Below are 24,394 nucleotides of genomic sequence, written 5' to 3' on the forward strand. Positions count from 1 at the left end.
CAAGCAAAGGAACCCAAACTGTGGTATTATAAACAGATGGCTTTTTTGCGGGACGAAATGGAAGGCAGGAAAACGATGTCCAGTCTTTCTTCCAACCTTTCCTCCATGCTACCTTCCAGCGGACCTTCCCCAGATGACCACAGCCCTGCAGAGTCGGAGGAAGAGGGCCTGGCTGACAGAGATGCAGATCTGCCACCCTTCGATGAGGAGGTATAGTAGTTTCCTCTATATTTCTGGCGTAAATAATTCTTGGTGGATTAATGATTAGATATTGTAAAAAAAAAAACAAGCTGGGAAAAAGCAAAAAAAAAGGTGTTCAGACAAATAGGTGTCAGAGATGACAACTGCAGGGGTCAGAAGTAGAGTGTATTCAAGTAATAATGAACAGAAAATACAAAACGAAAAACATGAAAATGAGTGTGGTTTTATTAAGCGAAATTGTAAAAAATTTCCTTTTTTTTCCACACAGGAAGAAGAGATCAGCCAGGAGGTGGCAGATCCTCAGGTGTCTGTCAGCCAGGAGGAGGCCGGGGTCAGTGGCAGCCAGGAGGAGGCCGGGGTCAGTGGCAGCCAGGAGGAGGCCGGGGTCAGTGGCAGCCAGGAGGAGGCCGGGGTCAGTGGCAGCCAGGAGGAGGCTGGGCCCAGTGGCCTGCAGCAGGTCCACCCGGCCAGGAGAACCACCACCAGCCAGTCTTCTCCCCCCCAGGTGAGGCCATCAGGCCGAAGGAGGCAGTTGAGGCCTGTGGAGGAGGCAAGCCTCCGCATGATCCAGGAGGCAAGCGCCATCATGAGGGCCCCCCTCAACCCCACAGAGGCCTTCAGTGCCTCATTGGCCCATGATTTAAATGAAGGGGAGGAGGACCAGAGAAGACTGGCAAAGGCCCTGATGAACCAGGTCCTTTGGTGGATGCAGAGGGGCCTGCTGACCCCAGACACTGGGCTATGTGACCCGGCCCGGCTTGCGGAACACCATCCTCCTGCTGCCACATCAACCCCACCTGCAAGACCCCGTGTTCGATCCGCTGGAAGGCTGCCTGGAGGGAAGGCTGGAAAGAGGAGGAAACGTTGATTTTCTGCCTTCCATTTCCTTCCACATAAAGGACATCTTGTTTGTACTACCACAGTTTGGGTTCCTTTGTTTGTGTGCTGCTGCTTCATATTTTTGTGTTTGGCTCCTGAGGCTTGGAAGTTTATCCTTCACCATGTTGGAAATGCAAGTTTGCATATAGTTTGCTATCTATTCTAGTGCTGCCGTTCTTTTTATTTTTTGTGATGACATTTGCCTGAATAAAAGGCTTTTTGCTTTCATTTGAAAACATGTCTATTGTTTGTTATACTGTGGGGATTATTAGGCAGCAAACCTTTAATAAATATACAATGGGTAATTTACAAAGGACACACTCCTTGGGGGGGGGGACATTTGGTGTGCCAACATGGTTTAATATTCTCTAATGAAACACCAAAAAAAAAAAATAAAAAAAAAATTTGAAAAAAACATGTAAAAAAAATATATTTTAAATGGTGACATAACTAGAAACAACAAAAAAAAAAAAATATATGCACATTCCTTTACAAAAATGACTACTATAAATTATGGAGGACCACCAACCAAAACACACGTCTGGCATAGAAAACATTATTAAAGGATTACATCACAAGCAAGAAATGTGACATTTCAGTATGGGACAACTCTATTGAAATTGCATCAGCAAGAGAACGGGGTTATTCTAGCAAGAGAAGAATTAATAAAACGAGGCTTGAAAATGTGGTTTAGTGCGCCTTTTTAAGACATTGTTCTCTTGCTAGAATAAAAGGTTTCTAATGACGAATGTGCCATATCCCAAACAAACGCGAGTTTTACCTGAACGAGCGCTCCCGTCTCCTCATTTGGACTGAGCATGCGCGGGGTTTTTGTACGCTGCTTTTGTGTACAGACGACCGAACATGTCTGACGGACACGATTCCAGCAGACTGTTTTAAAGCAAGACCAGGAAACAGTTGTTCGTTGGAAAACGGTCTGGCCGACGATTGTTTGCTGGAATTCTGTACGTTACTGCCTACACACGAACGAACATGTCCGCTGAAACTGGTCCGCGGACCAGTTTCAGCAGACATGTTTGGTCGTGAGTACGGGGCCTGACACTAAATGCAGTGATCAGTACATATATGATCACTGCATTCAGTGACACTGTGACAGGGGGGTGGGGGGGGGATCGCAAGGGGTTAATGTGCCTATGTGTAGTGTGTGTCAGTGTAGTGTTGTGCAGACTCACTGTGTGATGTGATCTCTCCTCAGCGGCGGTTGAAAATACCGCCGAGAGGAGAGATCACATCACATCACTTCCCTCTTCCTGTGTTTACACAGGCAGAGGAAGTGACACGCAGGGGGAGCGCGTGGATTGGCTGAGAGCGATCCTGGATCGCTCGGACAGCCACGGGAACCGCCGCATGTACCGGGGGGGGGTCCCGATCGGACCCCCGACCCACGTCTAGGCAGCGCCATTCTGCCGACGTAAATGTACATGCGGCGGTCCGGAAGTGGTTAAAGTATACCCAAAACCAAAACGTTTTCCCATTTTGCATGGAGTAGGTATGGTTTTAAAGTAAATCCACTCTTAGATAGTGTGCCTATTGGAAGATTTCCCCTTATTCCTGGCAGAGTTTTAAAAGATAAGTTCACTTTTTAACAAAAAATAATAAATGCACATTTCTTTGCAGGTTTTGCGTTTATTATTTTTTGTTTCTGGAGCTTCTAAAGCACTGCACCAGCAATCAGCAGACAACTGGTGCCATGCAGGTCTCCTGCAGACCTGTCAGTGTATCTGTGTGCCTGTACATACAATATGACAGGAAGACTCAATGAACTTCCACAGCGACATGGTAGTTCATTGAAAACTATAAGCCGACAGCCGCAAAGAATGTCCGGACTTATAGTTTTCCATGCACAGATGATGAAATGACATATTACATAAACCAATGTAACATGGTGATTTTTTTTTTTACTTCAACAAAATGGTGGCCGTCTGCACAGACACCGACTCCCTGTTGCATAAATGTGAATGAGATGGGTAAAATATATCTTCAGCTCCTGTTCTTCACCTGTAGAGAACACCACAGACGCATTTCGCCCTTTTTGGGTCCTGGCTTGCCTCTACAATTGCCTGGCTTTAGAAATGTCCTTGCTGTATACAAGGCTTGACTTACCTGACTGGAGATTGAAGAAAAGCTCCTCATTTTCAAGAAACTCCTGGACACAGTCCAGCCTCGTGTTGATGCTTTCAAGGTCAGTAAGAGGCTCCAGGATATTTGCCCTGAGTCTACGACTCCCTCCTGGTGTTTTAGTATTATTCAGTACCCCAAAAAGACTATGATTATTCCTTGATGATAAAATAAATAAAAGACATGTTCTCAATTGTATTTAAATAATATAATAAAACATAAAAAATATGTATCATCAAAATGTGATAAAGGGGAATATTGCAAGTGGTGAAACTTGACAGTTAGTCCAATAGTGAGTAAAGAAAGACTAATTATGTTGATCTAATTATGGGGTCACCAGGGATTTCCCCAAAATCGTTTGAAAAAAACAGACCTACAGATGTGTGGGAAACAAAAAAAGAGAAGAGGAGACTTAGGCCCCTTTCACACTGGTGCGGGAGCCGCGGTGGCTTTGCCGCGGGATTCGGCCGCTAGCGATAAAGGGTTAATACCGCCCGCAATGCGCCTCTGCAGAGGCGCATTGCGGGCGGTATTGGCGCGGTTTCCCATTGTTTTAAATGGAAAGGAGCGGTATACATACCGCTCCTCTCACCGCTCCAAAGATGCTGCTGGCAGGAGATTTTTTTCTCTCCTGCCAGCGCATCGCCTCAGTGTGAAAGCCCTCCGGCTTTCACATTGAGGTTGCTGGGCAGGAGTTTTTCAGGCGGTATAGCAGCGCTATTTTTAGCGCTGTACCACCTGAAAAACTCCTCAGTGTGAAAGGGGTCTTACAGAGAGGTACAGGAGGAGTGTACATGTAACATGAGTGGGGACCCCAGGGTGGTTCATAAATCTATCAAGTTAAAGGAAGGTCAGGATGATTACAGATCTTTGTGGTCAAGTTTGGAATGTAGGAGAGTCCATAAAAAGAACCCATGGGCTATGTATTTGAGGGTAGAGGTCCTCCACCATTTTCTCAAATTTCCTAGAATCACAAAACTAACAGACAGCACAAACTATGGAAAGTCTGTCTTGTATTGGATGCTGCAGTTGAGCTGAGATATCTCTAACTGTAGGTTTAGTAGGACTCATGATAAGACAGGAAAATGTAAAATGAGGTAAATAGTGTGAAAAAGCCATTCTTTTTTTAGTTTTGGGAATGGTTAAGACTAGGGACCGACCGATATTGTTTTTTCAGGGCCGAGGATGCCTTTCAGGCCAATAGCCGGTAACAGGTGCCGATATTCTGTAGATTACATTTTTTTATTTTTATACTTTCCTTTTTTTATCACTTTTATTGCTGTCACTCCTGCTTGCCCCCTCCCCCCTCAAAAGGCTTTCTCCACACCAGGAAGAAAGCCTTGCATTACAGTGTGGAGTTACAGACAGAAGAACAGGAAGTAAGGATTTCTCAGAAGAAATAAGGACATTTAAAAGCAAAATGGAAGGATGAGGTAAGTGAAGGTGGACTGCACTAAGGTAAAGGAAGCCCTTTAGGGAAAAAAATAATCCTTTACAACCCCTTTAACTGGAAAATTACCCATACCACCCCCCATTCACCCAGTTTATGGTTGCTTCAGCACAGGGCTGGCAGGTTTGGCTGGAGCTATAGAAGTGAATGGCTAGTAATGCACTGCAGGAAGCTTACAAAAGTGAGTAGCACCAAAGCAAGAACTGAGTTCATGTCATTTTTCACATGGCAGCCCTCCGAGTAAATGGAAACCTTCAAGATTTTAAAAGAGAACATAAATAATAGGTCATTGCTTTGGTTCAGCAAAGCATTTGTAAGGTATTACAAATACAGTGGGTACATGCCTGCCATGAAAACACAGCATTTCCCCACAAGCCGAGCCTCATTACCTGCAAGACAAACAAGACAGGAACCTAGCCTGATTTATGCCCCGGGGCCCAACTGCAACATTTATACTCCTGTAGTAAACCAAGGGCAATTGGTAAACATTGTGCACCTACCTGTCACCTCACAAGAGAGGATTCATTAGTAGGCAGTAGTGTCTGATGAGGCTATACCAGTACAGACAATACAAATGGTGTGGTTTCTCTGTGCCTATTGAAAGTCTTATCAATGACAATAGGGATGGGGACCAACGATGCTACCTTGCATAGGGTCCTATTCTTGCTAATACACCATACACACTATTAGATTTTCTGCAGGTTTTTTGTCTTTAGATCTACCAAAACCATGTAGTGCAAGGGCCTGCCTGATTGCATACAAATTGAAACACTTAGACCCCTTTCACACTGAGGCGCTTTGCAGGCGATATTAAGCAAAAATTAGCACCTGCAAAGCGCCGCTCCTCACACTGGAGCGGTGCGCTGGCAGGACGCTAAAAAAAGTCCTGCTAGCAGCATCTTTGGAGCAGTGAAGGAGCGGTGTGTATACCGCTCCTGTTCATTGAAATAATTGGGCACCACGGCTATACCGCCGGCAAAGCGCCGCTGCAGCAGCGCTTTGCGGGTGGTTTTAACCCTTTTTCAGCTGATAGAGGGTGTTAAAAGCGCCCCGCTAGCAGCAGAATAGGGCAGCGAAATTGACGGTAAAGCGCCGCTAAAAATAGCAGCACTTCGCCGCTGATGCACCCACTGCCCCAGTGTTAAAGGGGCCTTAAGGTTTGACCTCATATTATATGGTTTTGGTAAATCTGAAGACAAAAATCTGCAGAAAATCGAATATATACGGTCTCCGGCCTCCAGCCACTGGGGGGAGCGCGTCATCACTGAGATGTCGATGCGCGTGCCTGGCAGCTGCGATGTCCGCCAGGCACCCGCGATCGGCGGTTACACAGACAAGGACGTGGATCTGTGTGTGTAAACACACAGATCCACGTCCTGTCAGGGAGAGAGGAGACCGGTCTGTGTCCCTTGTACATAGGGACACAGATCGGTCACCTCCCCCAGTCAGTCCCCTTCCCCCACAGTTAGAAACACTATGCAGGGTACACATTTAACCCCTTCCTCACCCCCTAGTGTTAACCCCTTCCCTGCCAGTCACATTTATACAGTAATTAGTGCATATTTATAGCACTGATCGCAGTATAAATGTGAATGGTGCCAAAAATGTTTCAAAAGTGTCCGATATGTCCGCCATAATGTCGCAGTCCCAATAAAAATTGCAGATCGCCGCCATTACTAGTAAAAAAAAAATAATACAAAATAATAATAATTCTGTCCCCTATTTTGTAGGCACTATAACTTTTGCGCAAACCAGTCGCTTATTGCGATTTTTTTTTTTACCAAAAATATGTAGAAGAATACGTATCGGCCTAGACTGAGAAAAAAAAAAGTTTTTTTTTTTAAAAAAAATTGGGCTATTTATTATATATTGATTAAATATTGATTTTTTTTTTAAATTTCGCTCTTTTTTTGTTTATAGCGCAAAAAAAAAAAAAGAGGTGATCAAATACCACCAAAAGAAAGCTCTACTTGTGGGGAAAAAAGGAAGCCAATTTTGTTTGGGAGCCACGTCGCACGACCGCGCAATTGTCAGTTAAAGCGACGCAGTGTCAGAAGCTGAAATTTCACCTGGGCAGGAGGGGGGTAAATGTGCCCAGTAAGCAAGTGGTTAATCTGTAGCTTCCCCTGTAATATAGCCTTGATTACAAACAGTTCCCAAGATGCATTGTCCAACATCACCCTACTTATACTTGGCCCTCTAGTGACCTTGTGTACCACTACTGATATATTAGGCTAGATTACAATCAAGACACGGACAGTGTGGTCGAAGTTTTGATTGTGTGTGACCACATATCAATCAAAGCCACCAAACCATTTGATAGTTAGACCAGCAAGATTACAAAATGCATACAGACAGCGGTCAGCTCCACATAATGAAATCCTGCATATACAAGCCATATTCAAACCTAGTATCTCTGTTATTCACCAGAAGTTCAAGGTTCTGTGCGGATGCAGAATCGATCATAGCGGTCTGCTCACTTCCTTGGAATCGGAACCTGACAGATTTGGGAGCGTAGACTGAATTCTGGATAAATTCGATATATTTCAGCAAAGCAGCAACAGCAGCCAAGCAGTAATACCTAAACATAAAGAAATTACTTGTTTAGAGGTCTATTCAGCTATGCAGTGCAAAATGATTGGATCTACTGTGTTGTTTTGTGTTGTACAAAGTTGTTTTGAATTGTACTGTTGGTGTAGTGTCTCCCTACATTGTAAGGCTCCATTCACATCTATGCGACAGCGGCGTACGGCGTACGGGGCGTATTTTGCCGCGAGTGTGTATCTTTTTTTTTTTTTTTTCAGATTCTTCCCATTGCTGTCAATGGGCGAACGCCAATGTCGCCTGAAAAAAAGGGTCCGGGACTTTTTTTCAGGCGACAGGCGTTCGGCGTCTATGAGATGTGAACCATCTCCATAGACAGCAATGGGAATTCTCCCCTCTAGCGGCAGAAGCGTCCGGCGTTTTGTCGCATAGATGTGAATGGAGCCTTAAGCGATGCACAAACTGTTGGCGCTATATAAATCCTCTATAATTTGTAATGACACCTTATATAACCCTGTGTTCTTCTCTGCAGTAGGAAGACCGGTAATGACCCCTCATGTCCTTTCTAGATAATGACTAGTGCACTGCTATAACACGTAAATAAAAATACAGATAGGTGTATTTATTTATTACTCTTATCTCTGTACTGTTTACTGTAGCTAAAAAATAAAGACGGCCATAGACAGTCCGAATCTCGGCCCGTTCAGCAGAGACCAGCTGAGATTTAAACCATGTGTGGGCAGACTAAATGAATCCAAGTTGATCGATCGATCAACTTGGGTACAACCAGGCTGCTGCATTTTACATGCAATTATTTCCAGTGGCTATTAACACAATGGCTCAGGGGGAGGGATTTCCCCATCAACAATGACTGTGTTGATGGGGGAAATCGAGCGATTTTTTTTCCAGTAGTTGCAGGAAATTGCTCCATCTATGGCTGGCCTAATGATGAACCCTCATCCTTGTGCTGTTCTCTGTAGCTAAACTAGTGATGATCCCTTATCCTTGTACTGTTCTCTGTAACTAAAGACTGATTGTGACCCCTCATCCCTGTATTGTTCTCTGTGGCTTCATACCAATGATGACCCCCTCATTCTATCACTATCCTCTATAGCAGGGGTCTCCAAACTAAGGCCCAAGGGTCAGATGTGGGCTTTGCTAGCCTTCATCCGGCCCTTGGGGCAGTATTGCTCCCAATGATATTAGGCACTATTCCTCCCAATGGCACCAACAATGGGACACAATTTCTTAGACTAATAGCAATGATGGAGCACTACTCCTCCTCCTACTGCCCACCAACACTGGGGCCATGTTTATTCTAACTGATGCTCGGCCCTGGGGCATTTTCTACCCCAACTGGTAAGAATTCGCCCCCCTGAAGTCGGAAAGACCGTAAACTGGCCCTTTGCTTTAAAAGTATGGAGACCCCTGCTCTATAGCACAGGTGCCAAACTGGCGGCCCTCAAGCTGTTGTGGAACTACAAGTCCCATGAGACATTGCAAGGCTGACAGTTACAAGCATGACTCCCAAAAGCATGATGGGACTTGTAGTTTCACAACAGCTGAAGGGCCGCCAGTTTGACACTCCTACTCTATAGGTAAACTCTACTGATAAGCCAGCATCCCTGTTCTGCTGCCTATAGCTGAGAATCAGTGACGACCCTTCATCCCTATACAGTCCTCTGTAGCTAAATAATAGCGATGACCCTTATCCCTGTGCTGATCAATATAGTTGGACTCTAGTGATATCCCCTTGTCCCTATATTTTTCTCTGTAGCTACAGACTAGAGATGACTCCTCATCCCAGTACTGTTTCCTGTAGCAACTGACCAGAAATGACCCCTCATTCTATCATTGTCCTCTATAGTTAAACTCTAGTGATAAGCCTTCATCCACATTCAGTTGTCTATCAACGATGACCCTTCATGTCTGTATTGGTCTGTGTAACTACTGACTAGTGATGAGCTCTCATCCCTGTGCGGTTCTCAATAGCTGGACTGTAATGATGACCGCTTCTCCTATAAAGTTCTCTGGGGCAGATCCACAGAGCGAGTACGCCGGCGTATCTACTGATACGCCGGCGTACTTTCAAATTACCCGCATCGTATCTTTGGTTTAAATCCTCAAACCAAGATACAACGGCATCTGGGTTAGATCCGACAGGTGTACGTCCTCGTACGCCTTCGGGTTTAAGATGCAATACTTCGGCGTCCGCTGGGTGGCGTTCACGTCGTTTTCCGCGTCGGGTATCCAAATTAGCTATTTCCGACGATCCACGAACGTACGAGCGGCCGGCGCATTTTTTTACGGCGTCTCTAGTCGGCTTTTTCCGGCGTATAGTTAAAGCTGGTATTTCGTTGCGTATAGTTACACCTGCCATGTTAAGTTTGGCCGTCGTTCCCGCGTTTATTTCGAATTCTTTTGTTTTTTTGCGTAAGTCGTCCATGAATCGGGATGGACGTAATTCACGTCTAAGTTAAAAAAAAATGACGTTGTTGCGACGTCATTTAGCGCAATGCACGACGGGAAATTTAGAAACATAGCATGCGCAGTTCATTCGGCGCGGGGACACGCTTCATTTAAATGAAACACGCCCCCTAATCGCCGATTTGAATTCCGCCGCCAGAGATAGACTACGCCGCCGTAACTTACGGCGCAAATTCTTTGGGGATTCGAACCGGCCAAAAGTAAGTTACAGCGGGGGTAGCGTATCTCACATCTATTTCAATGTGAATCGGCCCCTAAGTAACTACAGACTAGTGATGACCCCTCTATCCTTGCTCTGTCCTCTGTAGTAAGACTCCAGTAACCTTTCTTCCTAGTTCTGTTCTCTGTGACTGGATACCAGTGATGACCCCTGGACCCTGTGCTGTTCTTTATAGATGGACACCAGCACTAATTTTATATTTCTGTGCTGTTGTTTAAAACCTGATAGCCTCTTATCTATTTGTTGTTCTATAGAACTGGACAATAGTTCCTGAGTCAATGCAATTACCACTTTGGAGATTTAAACTGAAGTCACAAAATACTGTCAAATTAGATTTTAGCAACCAGAAAAGTACAGATTAAAGTGTTTCTAAACCCAGAGCCCTGCATTCACTATATCTGGTCTCCCACAGTACACAGAACATGGAAATGCAATTATTTTATTAAATCTAAACTGCTAAATACTTTTTCTCATCAGCAGTATATAGCCGTATATCTTGTGACTTCTATTAGTTTCGAGCACTGGTTAAAGCTTTTATGAGTTTTCATTCTTCTCTGACTGTCCTATGAGGCTGCAGGACCCCTGACCCTCTGTCTGGACAGTGCTGATTGGCCCTGTGCTGATCACATGCACCCTCCCAAAAATAAAAATAAACTCTCTAGCAATACGCACCAGACTGAGCATCTGCAGAGTGCCCCAAGGCTCTTTTCTATCAGACGATAGATTAGGAACAGTAAAAGAAGGGGAGGATCATAGAAGACAGGATCAAACACAATGCAGAGGATTAACCCCGTAGATTCCACAGTGAGTATAACAAGCATGCTTTACTGCATATACACACTGATTTTACTGTTGTGGGTTTAGTAACACTTTATTCTTATTAAGAGTTACTGCACATTGCGCATGCCTACATTATAGGGGAAAAGGTTAAATCAGTTGAAACAAATGTAATAAGAGGTTTACTGTAATATATTTCAACATACTTAGTTTTAACTTCCATCAGTACTGTACTAAATTCAGGGGCGCACAGCTGTTCAATGTATTCCAAACCCTTTGTCTCGTTGAAATATTTCCTCTGAACAGTAGTAAAAGATACGCCCTAAAAGCCAATAAATATATATATATTATTAAAGCTAAAACAAGAAAACAGTTTATACAATGAGTATACACAATAGGTTATACACTGTAGCTTTGACGCATTGTACTGCATTTCTGTGGAAATCTACAATACTACAAGCATGTCTTTGGAGGAACAGCGGGCCAGATTCAAGAAGCAATTGCGCCCGTGTAACCATAGGTTACACGGCGCAATTGCTTACTTGCTCCGGCGTAGCGAATGCTCCTGATTCAGGAACATCTCTACGCCGACTGCAGCCTAAAATCTGCATGGCATAAGGCTCTTATGCCACTCAGATTTTAGGCTGCATTCTAGCGATGACCGCTAGGGGGCGCTCCCATTGTGATCTGTGTATAGTATGCAAATTGCATACTAACACCGATTCACAATGTTGCGGGAGCCCAGCGTACGCAAATTACGTAGTTTGCATACGTCGGGTTTCGCGTAACGTTACACATCCTAATAGCAGGCGCAGCCAATGCTATAGGTTAGCCACGTTCCCGCGTCGCGACGTTTAAATTTTACGTCGTTTGCGTAAGTGGATCGTGAATGGCGCTGGACGCCATTCACGTTCACTTTGAAGCAAATGACGTCCTTGCGACGTCATTTGCCGCAATGCACGTCGGGAAAGTTTCCCGACGGCGCATGCGCTTTACGATTGGCGCGGGAACGCGCCTAATTTAAATGATTCCCGCCCCCGGCGGGATCATTTACATTGCACGCGCTTACGCCGGGCAATTTTGCCGGCGCGCCCTCGCAATTTACGGAGCTACTGCTCCGTGAATCGAGGGCAGCGCAAAATATTTGCGTGGGCGCAGGGCAAAATCGTTGCCCTGTGCCTGCGCAAATAAAGCGCAATTCTACTTGAATCTGGGCCAGTGGGTTTAGGCAGCAAGTAATGGATTGGGTCGTGTTTGGCATTGGACAGTGATGATTCCACATTTAAGTTTTCAGGGTCTAATAAGTTAAAGTGAGTGTAAACCTCTGAAATGAACACGGAATATCCTTCCAGTGTGTAACTGCCTCAATTCAAAGCACCGAGTGTGATTTATGTCTCCCGTCTGCACTTATGCAGAGTGGACAAAACATGCTCTCCTCTGTGGGTGGTTGGATGGAAAGCTGTACTAAAGCTTCCATGAAGTGGGCCGAGTCTTGGGAGGAGTTATACGAATGTCAAAATGCCTTGATGGTTGGATGTCAGTCTGGAGAAGTGGTCTTTCCTAGGCAGGCTGTATTTGCAAGAATACTACCCTAGGCAACTCCCATGTGTGATGCTGAGCATCCATGGTTGAAAGAACTTAAAAGATAAGTTCACCTTTTGACAAAAAATAATAAATGCACATTTTTTTGCAGGTAAAATAAATGTTTGTTTAATAATTTTTGTTGCAGGAGTCTGGAAAGCATTGCACCAGCAATCAGCAGGTGTATCGGCTTGCTTGTACCTCTTAAGAGGAAGTCGATTCTGTTAAGGAAGACTCAATGAAATACCACAGAGCTTACAGTGGTAGTTCATTTAAAACAACAAACCGACAGCCACAAAGTCTTGTCATTTTTTATTCACAGAGGACTTCGAATGAGTGACGCAGCCGAGCGTCTTTTTTGAATTGTGGCAGTAGGCAAAGGAAGAAGATCCTGGTCTGCTGTCATGGATCAGGGAGGGGCTAGGGGGCCAGTGCATTCATAACATGTTACATGTTACACCCTGCATATGGGGGTAACATGTAATATGTTATAAAAGGTAAACATATACTTTCTATCCAATGAATGAAAGAAGCAAGCCGGAAGAAGCTCTAAGTGTGCAGTCAACTCAGAATAAGTGATTTCAGTACAGGAGAGGAGGATGTATAAATGTGCAAGACTGAAGGGAAGGCTGGAGGTCAGTTTGATGACTCAGCAAATGCAGATGCAGAACTGATGGTACAAACACTCAAAAATACGTACCTTAAAGTTTTCAGTGATCAAACGAGACAGTTCTGTTGTTTTACCACCTTCACAGGCCGTGTTTGACATCAATATCTCTTTTGGTGCTAGAATCTGAAGCTTTGTTATAACCTAGAATATAATAAAGCATTAAAGAGGAGCCACAGTCTGCAAACATAATGTTAAAAAAATACATTGTTTGGGTTGTTAAGCATCGCTTTCAACACTTTGGAAATTGTTCAGCATTTTAATGTAGTTTCCCTGCTCTCCATCCTGACAGATCCCCCACAAAAGCTGGTGTAGGAGGAGAGGAGGGAAGCCAACAGAGCTGCAGGGGGGACAAGGGGGGCCGAGAGATAAGAAACAGTGGGGCCAGGAGAGAGGAAACAACGGGGCTGGGAGAGATCAAAGAGGGGTTGGAAGAGAGGAAACAGCGGGCCGAGAGACAAGAAATAGTGGGGCCGGGAGAGAGGAAACGGCGGGGTCGAGAGAGAGGAAACAATGGGGTCGGAGAGAGGAAACAACGGGGCCGAGAGTGAGTAAACAACCGGGCCGGGAGAGATCAAAGAGGGGTTGGGAGAGAGGAAACAACGGTGCAGAGAGCGAGGAAACAACGGGGCCGGGAGAGATCAAAGAGGGGTTGGGAGAGAGGAAACAACGGTGCAGAGAGCGAGGAAACAACGGGGCCGGGAGAGATCAAAGAGGGGTTGGGAGAGAGGAAACAACGGGGCACAGAGCGAGGAATCAATGGGGCCAGGAGAGATCAAAGAGGGGTTGGGAGAGAGGAAACGGCGGGGCCGGGATAGATCAAAGCGGGGTTGAGAGAGAGGAAACAATGGGGTCGGGAGAGAGGAAACAACGGGGCCGAGAGAGAGGAAACAACGGGGCCGAGAGAGATCAAAGAGGGGTTGGGAGAGAGGAAACAGTGGGGCTGAGAGCGAGAAAACAACGGGGCCGGGAGAGAGAAAACAACGGGGCTGGGAGAGATCAAAGTGGGGCCGGGAGAGAAGAAGCAGCGGGGCCAAGATCGATCAAAGTGGGGTCGGGAGAGATCAAAGTGGGGTCGAAAGAGAGGAAACAATGGGGCCAGGACAAATTAAAGTGGGGTCGGGAGAGATCAAAGAAGGGCCCGAAGAGATGAAAAAGAGGAACTGGAAGATCACAGTATGACAGCAAGACCTGGACAGGAGGGGCGGCATATAGACAATCCGATCTCCTCCATTTTCCATCTGCAGCCGCTGAATGCCTGTGGAAGGGAGAGGAGGAGAAGATGGCATTAAGCAGCTGCAGGGGATCCGTTTTCTGTACATGCTGCTGTCTTGTTAGAACATGCCATAACTGCGCCCCAGTGTGCTCTAGACGGCCGCCTAGTTTGCCTAGTGGTAGGGCCAGCCCTGGCTACCCAGCATGTACATCCTGATTTCACACACGCGCAGTAACCACATTGCACAGCGCAAAGTATGTCACAAGCCGAGGAGTCTATGGGACACGAACAGTGATGTAATTTGCCTAGGTGGCCACAAGCAGAGTTGGCTATAAAAAAAAAAAGGTATTTATGGAAAAAAAAAATACAATATCCAAACATTACAAAACGTTGGATAAGAATGCAGATGAAAGAAACTTTTAAAAGAAAGTGAAGATCTGCTTTAGGCCAGGCCAAATATGCATGGTTTTAATAACTGTATTTTCAGCTTAACATTCTTGCTAGAAGACAAAGATGCAGCAGAACCGATGGTCAGCAATTGTTTTTATGAACTGATCGCGATATAAATTATCCTCGTACACAGCATACATTGGACGCACATATTGGCCCAGATTCACAGAGATCGGCGTATCTCTGTGCGGGCGTAACGTATCTCATTTACGTTACGCCGCCGCAAGTTTTTCAGGCAAGTGCTTTATTCACAAAGCACTTGCGTGTAAAGTTGCGGCGGCGTAACGTAAATCACCTGGCGGAATTCAAATTCGGCGGGTAGTGGGCGTGTTTCATTTAAATGAAGCGCGTCCCCGAGCCGAACGAACTGCGCATGCGCCGTCCCTAAAATTTCCCGGCGTGCATTGCTCTAAATGACGTCGCAAGGACGTCATTGGTTTTGACGTGGACGTAAATTACGTCCAGCACCATTCACGGACGACTTACGCAAACAACGTAAATTTTTAAATTTTCGACGCGGGAACGACGGCCATACTTAACATTGGCTGCGCCTCAAATACCCAGGGGCAACTTTATGCAGAGAAAAGCCTACCGTAAACGTCGTAACTTTACTGCGTCGGCCACGCGTACGTTCGGGAATTTGCGTATCTAGCTAATTTGCATACTCGACGGGGAAAACGACGGAAGCGCCACCTAGCGGGCAGAAAAAAAATTGCAGTTAAGATCCGATGGTGTAAGAGACTTACGCCTGTCGAATCTATTGAATATCTATGCGTAACTGATTCTAAGAATCAGTCGCATAGATACGACGGCGCTAGGCAGAGATACGACGGCGTATCTGGAGATGCGCCGTCGTATCTCTTTTGAGAATCTGGGCCATTGTTTCTCATTTGACTTTGGAATCCCTTAGCCCAGGATTACACTAGTGCAAACACAGACATCGCACGTGATTCGCACCCGCACTGCAGGTGCCGATCGTTGATGGTTGAACTTGCATTGGATTTGCACGAAAACAGTGCAGGGACTTTTTTTGTCCTGGACTGGAATTGGTTTGCATGGGTGTTCTCACCTATGTGATCCGATTCCTGTGCGAGTTCACAGTTCGCACTGCGATCTGTGAACCTATCTGGGGGTGTCATTAACAATGTATTGACACCCCCAGCGGTTCGCAGAGGACAGTGTGAACTGCCTGCGGGAACCGGCGCTGTAATCACGCTGGTTCCCGCATCGCACAAGTGTAAACTTAGGCTAAATGTTAAATGTACTGTTACCTTGACATATGTGGAGCTGTCTGCAAACTGAGATAAGACAACATCAGGGTTTTTCAGATCCAAACTAGCCATTCCTATTTCTCCACTGGCAAGTCCTCTTCCTTCCGCTACCGCTACAATGACAGAGGCTGTAGACTGAGCCGTGGACTGAGCGGACGTAGATGATGTTGTCACTGGAGTATAAAGATTAGTATTAAATATAAAAGGAATAATCGAGTGATTCAAACACAGAGCTAAGTCAGCAAACCCAGATAACGTGCCATATACCAAACAGCTCCTCCCCCATATACAGTATGGCCCAGATTCACGTAGAATCGCGGCGGCGTAACATATCGTAGATACGTTACACCGCCGCAAGTTTTCATCGCAAGTGCCTGATTCTCAAAGCACTTGCATGAAAACTTACGCTGGCGGCCTCCGGCGTAAGCCTGCGTAATTCAAAGGGGCGTGTGCCATTTAAATTAGGCGCGCTCCCGCGCTGAACCTACTGCGCATGCTCCGTTTTGAAATATCCGCCGTGCTTTGCGCGAAGTGACGTCATTTTTTCGAACGGCAACGTGCGTAGCGTACTTTCGTATTCCCGGACGTCTTACGCAAGATCAAAAAAAATTCAAATTTCGACCCGGGAACGACGGCCATACTTTATACAGCACATACGTGTGCTGTGTAAAGTTAGGGCAGCAAAAACGACGACTAACTTTGCGACGGGAATCTAGACTAGCTGCGACGTAGCGAACGCGAAAAACCGTCATGGATCGCCATAACTACTAATTTGCATACCCGACGCTGGTTTACGGCGCAAACTCCCCCCAACGGCGGCCGAGGTATTGCATCCTAAGATCCGACAGTATAAAACAATTACACCTGTCGGATTTTAGGGCTAGCTATGCGTAACTGATTCTATGAATCAGTCGCATAGTTAAGAAGACCCTAAGGCTGCATTCACACCTTGGCGTACCTAATCGCAGCATTTTGTCCCGCAAATTGCGGTGTTTTGTACCGTGATTTGCGGCGACAAAACGCCGCGATTGTGATTGTGAAACGCCGTCGTATCTCTTTTGTGAATCTGGGCCTATATTCTCAAGTAAAAAGTAAAAGTGAATGTACATAGGATTTTTTTTATTTTTAATACATTTGCAAAGATTTCAAACAAACTTCTTTCACGTTGTCATTATGGGGTATTGTTTGAAAAATGTTGAGGAAAATAATGAACTTAGTCCATTTTGGAATACGTCTGTAACATAAAATGTGGAAAAAGTGAAGCGCTGTGAATACTTTGCGGATGCACTGTACATTTTACAATTGCTTCATGCGACTCATACAATGGAAGGGTGTCCAGTCACTGAGTTTTTCAGTCACCTGCTTCTCTATATCTAGTATTGCCAGAAATATATGACATTGTAGGAACACTCTACTGGTAATGGTCACTTGTACTTATAAAACCCTACTGCATGCACAGATTGTGCCCTGAGGCCACCTGCGCATAATGGCAGTTAAATTAGGTCAGTGTGTTTCTAGGGGCCGACAACTTGTCGTGTATAAAAATTATCTATGACACTCAGATCAGTGGAAAATTATACAAAACTTGGAAACAGCAAGATGACTGAGAAAATGAAAAAAAAAGTAATTGAAAATATATAAAAAGACACAAAATAATAAGGGGAACTTCGTGCTCGATTTTTTTCTGCTCATCGGCTATCCTTATTGTTTGTGTATTTATATGTGGCCCAATCAAATTCCTCTTCTTCCAATGTGGCCCAAAAAGGTCAAAAGGTTTGTCACCCGCCTTACACCATGTGTAATAAATGTAATACCTGGATAGACCCCGCCTACACCATGTGTAATAAATGTAATACCTGGATAGACCCCGCCTACACCATGTGTAATAAATGTAATACCTGGATAGACCCCGCCTACACCATGTGTAATAAATGTAATACCTGGATAGACCCCGCCTACACCATGTGTAATAAATGTAATACCTGGATAGACCCCGCCTACACCATGTGTAATAAATGTAATACCTGGATAGACCCCGCCTACACCATGTGTAATAAATGTAATACCTGGATAGACCCCGCCTACACCATGAGAAATAAATGTAATACCTGGATAGACCCCGCCTTACACCATGTGTAATAAATGTAATACCTGGATAGACCCCGCCTTACACCATGAGTAATAAATGTAATACCTGGATAGACCCCGCCTACACCATGTGTAATAAATGTAATACCTGGATAGACCCCGCCTACACCATGTGTAATAAATGTAATACCTGGATAGACCCAGCCTTACACCATGAGTAATAAATGTAATACCTGGATAGACCCCGCTTACACCATGTGTAATAAATGTAATACCTGGATAGACCCCGCCTTACACCATGAGTAATAAATGTAATACCTGGATAGACCCCTCCTTACACCATGAGTAATAAATGTAATACCTGGATAGACCCCGCCTACACCATGTGTAATAAATGTAATACCTGGATAGACCCCGCCTACACCATGAGAAATAAATGTAATACCTGGATAGACCCCGCCTTACACCATGTGTAATAAATGTAATACCTGGATAGACCCCGCCTTACACCATGTGTAATAAATGTAATACCTGGATAGACCCCGCCTACACCATGTGTAATAAATGTAATACCTGGATAGACCCCGCCTACACCATGTGTAATAAATGTAATACCTGGATAGACCCCGCCTTACACCATGGGTAATAAATGTAATAGCTGGATAGACCCCGCCTTACACCATGTGTAATAAATGTAATACCTGGATAGACCCCGCCTTACACCATGTGTAATAAATGTAATACCTGGATAGACCCCGCCTTACACCATGAGTAATAAATGAATTACCTGGAGAGACCCCGCCTACACCATGTGTAATAAATGTAATACCTGGATAGACCCCGCCTACACCATGTGTAATAAATGTAATACCTGGATAGACCCCGCCTACACCATGAGTAATAAATGTAATACCTGGATAGACCCCGCCTACACCATGTGTAATAAAAGTAATACCTGGATAGACCCCGCCTTACACCATGTGTAATAAATGTAATACCTGGATAGACCCCTCCTTACACCATGTGTAATAAATGTAATACCTGGATAGACCCCGCCTACACTATGAGTAATAAATGTAATACCTGGATAGACCCCGCCTTACACCATGTGTAATAAATGTAATACCTGGATAGACCCCGCCTTACACCATGAGTAATAAATGTAATACCTGGATAGACCCCGCCTTACACCATGAGTAATAAATGTAATACCTGGATAGACCCCGCCTTACACCATGAGTAATAAATGTAATACCTGGATAGACCCCGCCTACACCATGAGTAATAAATGTAATACCTGGATAGACCCCGCCTACACCATGAGTAATACATGTAATACCTGGATAGACCCCGCCTACACCATGTGTAATAAATGTAATACCTGGATAGACCCCGCCTTACACCATGAGTAATAAATGTAATACCTGGATAGACCCCGCCTACACCATGAGTAATACATGTCATACCTGGATAGACCCCGCCTACACCATGAGTAATAAATATAATACCTGGATAGACCCCGCCTTACACCATGAGTAATACATGTAATACCTGGATAGACCCCGCCTTACACCATGTGTAATAAATGTAATACCTGGATAGACCCCGCCTACACCATGTGTAATAAATGTAATACCTGGATAGACCCCGCCTTACACCATATGTAATAAATGTAATACCTGGATAGACCCCGCCTACACCATGAGTAATAAATGTAATACCTGGATAGACCCCGCCTACACCATGAGTAATAAATGTAATACCTGGATAGACCCCGCCTACACCATGTGTAATAAATGTAATACCTGGATAGACCCCGCCTACACCATGTGTAATAAATGTAATACCTGGATAGACCCCGCCTTACACCATGAGTAATAAATGTAATACCTGGATAGACCCCGCCTACACCATGTGTAATAAATGTAATACCTGGATAGACCCCTCCTTACACCATGTGTAATAAATGTAATACCTGGATAGACCCCGCCTACACCATGAGTAATAAATGTAATACCTGGATAGACCCCGCCTACACCATGAGTAATAATGTAATACCTGGATAGACCCCGCCTACACCATGAGTAATAAATGTAATACCTGGATAGACCCCGCCTACACCATGTGTAATAAATGTAATACCTGGATAGACCCCGCCTACACCATGTGTAATAAATGTAATACCTGGATAGACCCCACCTTACACCATGAGTAATAAATGTAATACCTGGATAGACCCCGCCTACACCATGTGTAATAAATGTAATACCTGGATAGACCCCTCCTTACACCATGTGTAATAAATGTAATACCTGGATAGACCCCGCCTACACCATGAGTAATAAATGTAATACCTGGATAGACCCCGCCTACACCATGAGTAATAATGTAATACCTGGATAGACCCCGCCTACACCATGTGTAATAAATGTAATACCTGGATAGACCCCGCCTACACCATGTGTAATAAATGTAATACCTGGATAGACCCCGCCTACACCATGTGTAATAAATGTAATACCTGGATAGACCCCGCCTACACCATGTGTAATAAATGTAATACCTGGATAGACCCCGCCTTACACCATGTGTAATAAATGTAATACCTGGATAGACCCCGCCTACACCATGTGTAATAAATGTAATACCTGGATAGACCCCGCCTACACCATGAGTAATAAATGTAATACCTGGATAGACCCCGCCTACACCATGTGTAATAAATGTAATACCTGGATAGACCCCGCCTACACCATGTGTAATAAATGTAATACCTGGATAGACCCCGCCTTACACCATGTGTAATAAATGTAATACCTGGATAGACCCCGCCTACACCATGTGTAATAAATGTAATACCTGGATAGACCCCGCCTACACCATGTGTAATAAATGTAATACCTGGATAGACCCCGCCTACACCATGTGTAATAAATGTAATACCTGGATAGACCCCGCCTTACACCATGTGTAATAAATGTAATACCTGGATAGACCCCGCCTACACCATGTGTAATAAATGTAATACCTGGATAGACCCCGCCTACACCATGTGTAATAAATGTAATACCTGGATAGACCCCGCCTACACCATGAGAAATAAATGTAATACCTGGATAGACCCCGCCTTACACCATGTGTAATAAATGTAATACCTGGATAGACCCCGCCTTACACCATGAGTAATAAATGTAATACCTGGATAGACCCCGCCTTACACCATGAGTAATAAATGTAATACCTGGATAGACCCCGCCTTACACCATGAGTAATAAATGTAATACCTGGATAGACCCCGCCTTACACCATGTGTAATAAATGTAATACCTGGATAGACCCCGCCTACACCATGTGTAATAAATGTAATACCTGGATAGACCCCGCCTTACACCATGTGTAATAAATGTAATAGCTGGATAGACCCCGCCTTACACCATGTGTAATAAATGTAATACCTGGATAGACCCCGCCTTACACCATGTGTAATAAATGTAATACCTGGATAAACCCCGCCTTACACCATGAGTAATAAATGTAATACCTGGATAGACCCCGCCTTACACCATGTGTAATAAATGTAATACCTGGATAGACCCCGCCTTACACCATGTGTAATAAATGTAATACCTGGATAGACCCCGCCTACACCATGTGTAATAAATGTAATACCTGGATAGACCCCGCCTACACCATGTGTAATAAATGTAATACCTGGATAGACCCCGCCTTACACCATGGGTAATAAATGTAATAGCTGGATAGACCCCGCCTTACACCATGTGTAATAAATGTAATACCTGGATAGACCCCGCCTTACACCATGTGTAATAAATGTAATACCTGGATAGACCCCGCCTTACACCATGAGTAATAAATGTAATACCTGGAGAGACCCCGCCTACACCATGAGTAATAAATGTAATACCTGGATAGACCCCGCCTACACCATGTGTAATAAATGTAATACCTGGATAGACCCCGCCTACACCATGAGTAATAAATGTAATACCTGGATAGACCCAGCCTACACCATGTGTAATAAAAGTAATACCTGGATAGACCCTGCCTACACCATGTGTAATAAATGTAATACCTGGATAGACCCCTCCTTACACCATGTGTAATAAATGTAATACCTGGATAGACCCCGCCTACACTATGAGTAATAAATGTAATACCTGGATAGACCCCGCCTTACACCATGTGTAATAAATGTAATACCTGGATAGACCCCGCCTTACACCATGAGTAATACATGTAATACCTGGATAGACCCCGCCTTACACCATGAGTAATAAATGTAATACCTGGATAGACCCCGCCTTACACCATGAGTAATAAATGTAATACCTGGATAGACCCCGCCTACACCATGAGTAATAAATGTAATACCTGGATAGACCCCGCCTACACCATGTGTAATAAATGTAATACCTGGATAGACCCCGCCTTACACCATGAGTAATAAATGTAATACCTGGATAGACCCCGCCTACACCATGAGTAATACATGTAATACCTGGATAGACCCCGCCTACACCATGAGTAATAAATATAATACCTGGATAGACCCCGCCTTACACCATGAGTAATACATGTAATACCTGGATAGACCCCGCCTACACCATGAGTAATAAATGTAATACCTGGATAGACCCCGCCTACACCATGTGTAATAAATGTAATACCTGGATAGACCCCGCCTACACCATGTGTAATAAATGTAATACCTGGATAGACCCCGCCTTACACCATATGTAATAAATGTAATACCTGGATAGACCCCGCCTACACCATGAGTAATAAATGTAATACCTGGATAGACCCCGCCTACACCATGAGTAATAAATGTAATACCTGGATAGACCCCGCCTACACCATGTGTAATAAATGTAATACCTGGATAGACCCCGCCTACACCATGTGTAATAAATGTAATACCTGGATAGACCCCACCTTACACCATGAGTAATAAATGTAATACCTGGATAGACCCCGCCTACACCATGTGTAATAAATGTAATACCTGGATAGACCCCTCCTTACACCATGTGTAATAAATGTAATACCTGGATAGACCCCGCCTACACCATGAGTAATAAATGTAATACCTGGATAGACCCCGCCTACACCATGAGTAATAATGTAATACCTGGATAGACCCCGCCTACACCATGAGTAATAAATGTAATACCTGGATAGACCCCGCCTACACCATGTGTAATAAATGTAATACCTGGATAGACCCCGCCTTACACCATGTGTAATAAATGTAATACCTGGATAGACCCCGCCTTACACCATGTGTAATAAATGTAATACCTGGATAGACCCCGCCTACACCATGTGTAATAAATGTAATACCTGGATAGACCCCGCCTACACCATGTGTAATAAATGTAATACCTGGATAGACCCCGCCTTACACCATGGGTAATAAATGTAATAGCTGGATAGACCCCGCCTTACACCATGTGTAATAAATGTAATACCTGGATAGACCCCGCCTTACACCATGTGTAATAAATGTAATACCTGGATAGACCCCGCCTTACACCATGAGTAATAAATGAATTACCTGGAGAGACCCCGCCTACACCATGTGTAATAAATGTAATACCTGGATAGACCCCGCCTACACCATGTGTAATAAATGTAATACCTGGATAGACCCCGCCTACACCATGAGTAATAAATGTAATACCTGGATAGACCCCGCCTACACCATGTGTAATAAAAGTAATACCTGGATAGACCCCGCCTTACACCATGTGTAATAAATGTAATACCTGGATAGACCCCTCCTTACACCATGTGTAATAAATGTAATACCTGGATAGACCCCGCCTACACTATGAGTAATAAATGTAATACCTGGATAGACCCCGCCTTACACCATGTGTAATAAATGTAATACCTGGATAGACCCCGCCTTACACCATGAGTAATACATGTAATACCTGGATAGACCCCGCCTTACACCATGAGTAATAAATGTAATACCTGGATAGACCCCGCCTTACACCATGAGTAATAAATGTAATACCTGGATAGACCCCGCCTACACCATGAGTAATAAATGTAATACCTGGATAGACCCCGCCTACACCATGAGTAATACATGTAATACCTGGATAGACCCCGCCTACACCATGTGTAATAAATGTAATACCTGGATAGACCCCGCCTTACACCATGAGTAATAAATGTAATACCTGGATAGACCCCGCCTACACCATGAGTAATACATGTCATACCTGGATAGACCCCGCCTACACCATGAGTAATAAATATAATACCTGGATAGACCCCGCCTTACACCATGAGTAATACATGTAATACCTGGATAGACCCCGCCTTACACCATGTGTAATAAATGTAATACCTGGATAGACCCCGCCTACACCATGTGTAATAAATGTAA

At 44.5% G+C, this 24,394-nt stretch overlaps 1 protein-coding gene across 1 annotated transcript in view; it reads right to left on the bottom strand.

Annotated features, from left to right (window-relative positions):
- The window catches only part of MSH4 (mutS homolog 4), a 96,493-nt gene that overhangs the window by 64,464 nt on the left and 7,635 nt on the right, over positions 1 to 24,394 (bottom strand). Inside the window, exons 3-7 of the mRNA XM_040360673.1 lie at positions 15,883 to 16,055; positions 12,979 to 13,089; positions 10,904 to 11,019; positions 7,077 to 7,250; positions 3,205 to 3,377 (exon numbers count right to left, since the gene is read on the bottom strand). Of these exons, the coding sequence (XP_040216607.1) occupies positions 3,205 to 3,377; positions 7,077 to 7,250; positions 10,904 to 11,019; positions 12,979 to 13,089; positions 15,883 to 16,055 (747 nt within the window). The remainder of the gene's footprint in view (positions 1 to 3,204; positions 3,378 to 7,076; positions 7,251 to 10,903; positions 11,020 to 12,978; positions 13,090 to 15,882; positions 16,056 to 24,394) is intronic.

Source organism: Rana temporaria, chromosome 7 (assembly GCF_905171775.1).
Source record: "Rana temporaria chromosome 7, aRanTem1.1, whole genome shotgun sequence".
In the NCBI taxonomy this organism is placed as follows: Eukaryota; Metazoa; Chordata; class Amphibia; order Anura; family Ranidae; genus Rana; species Rana temporaria.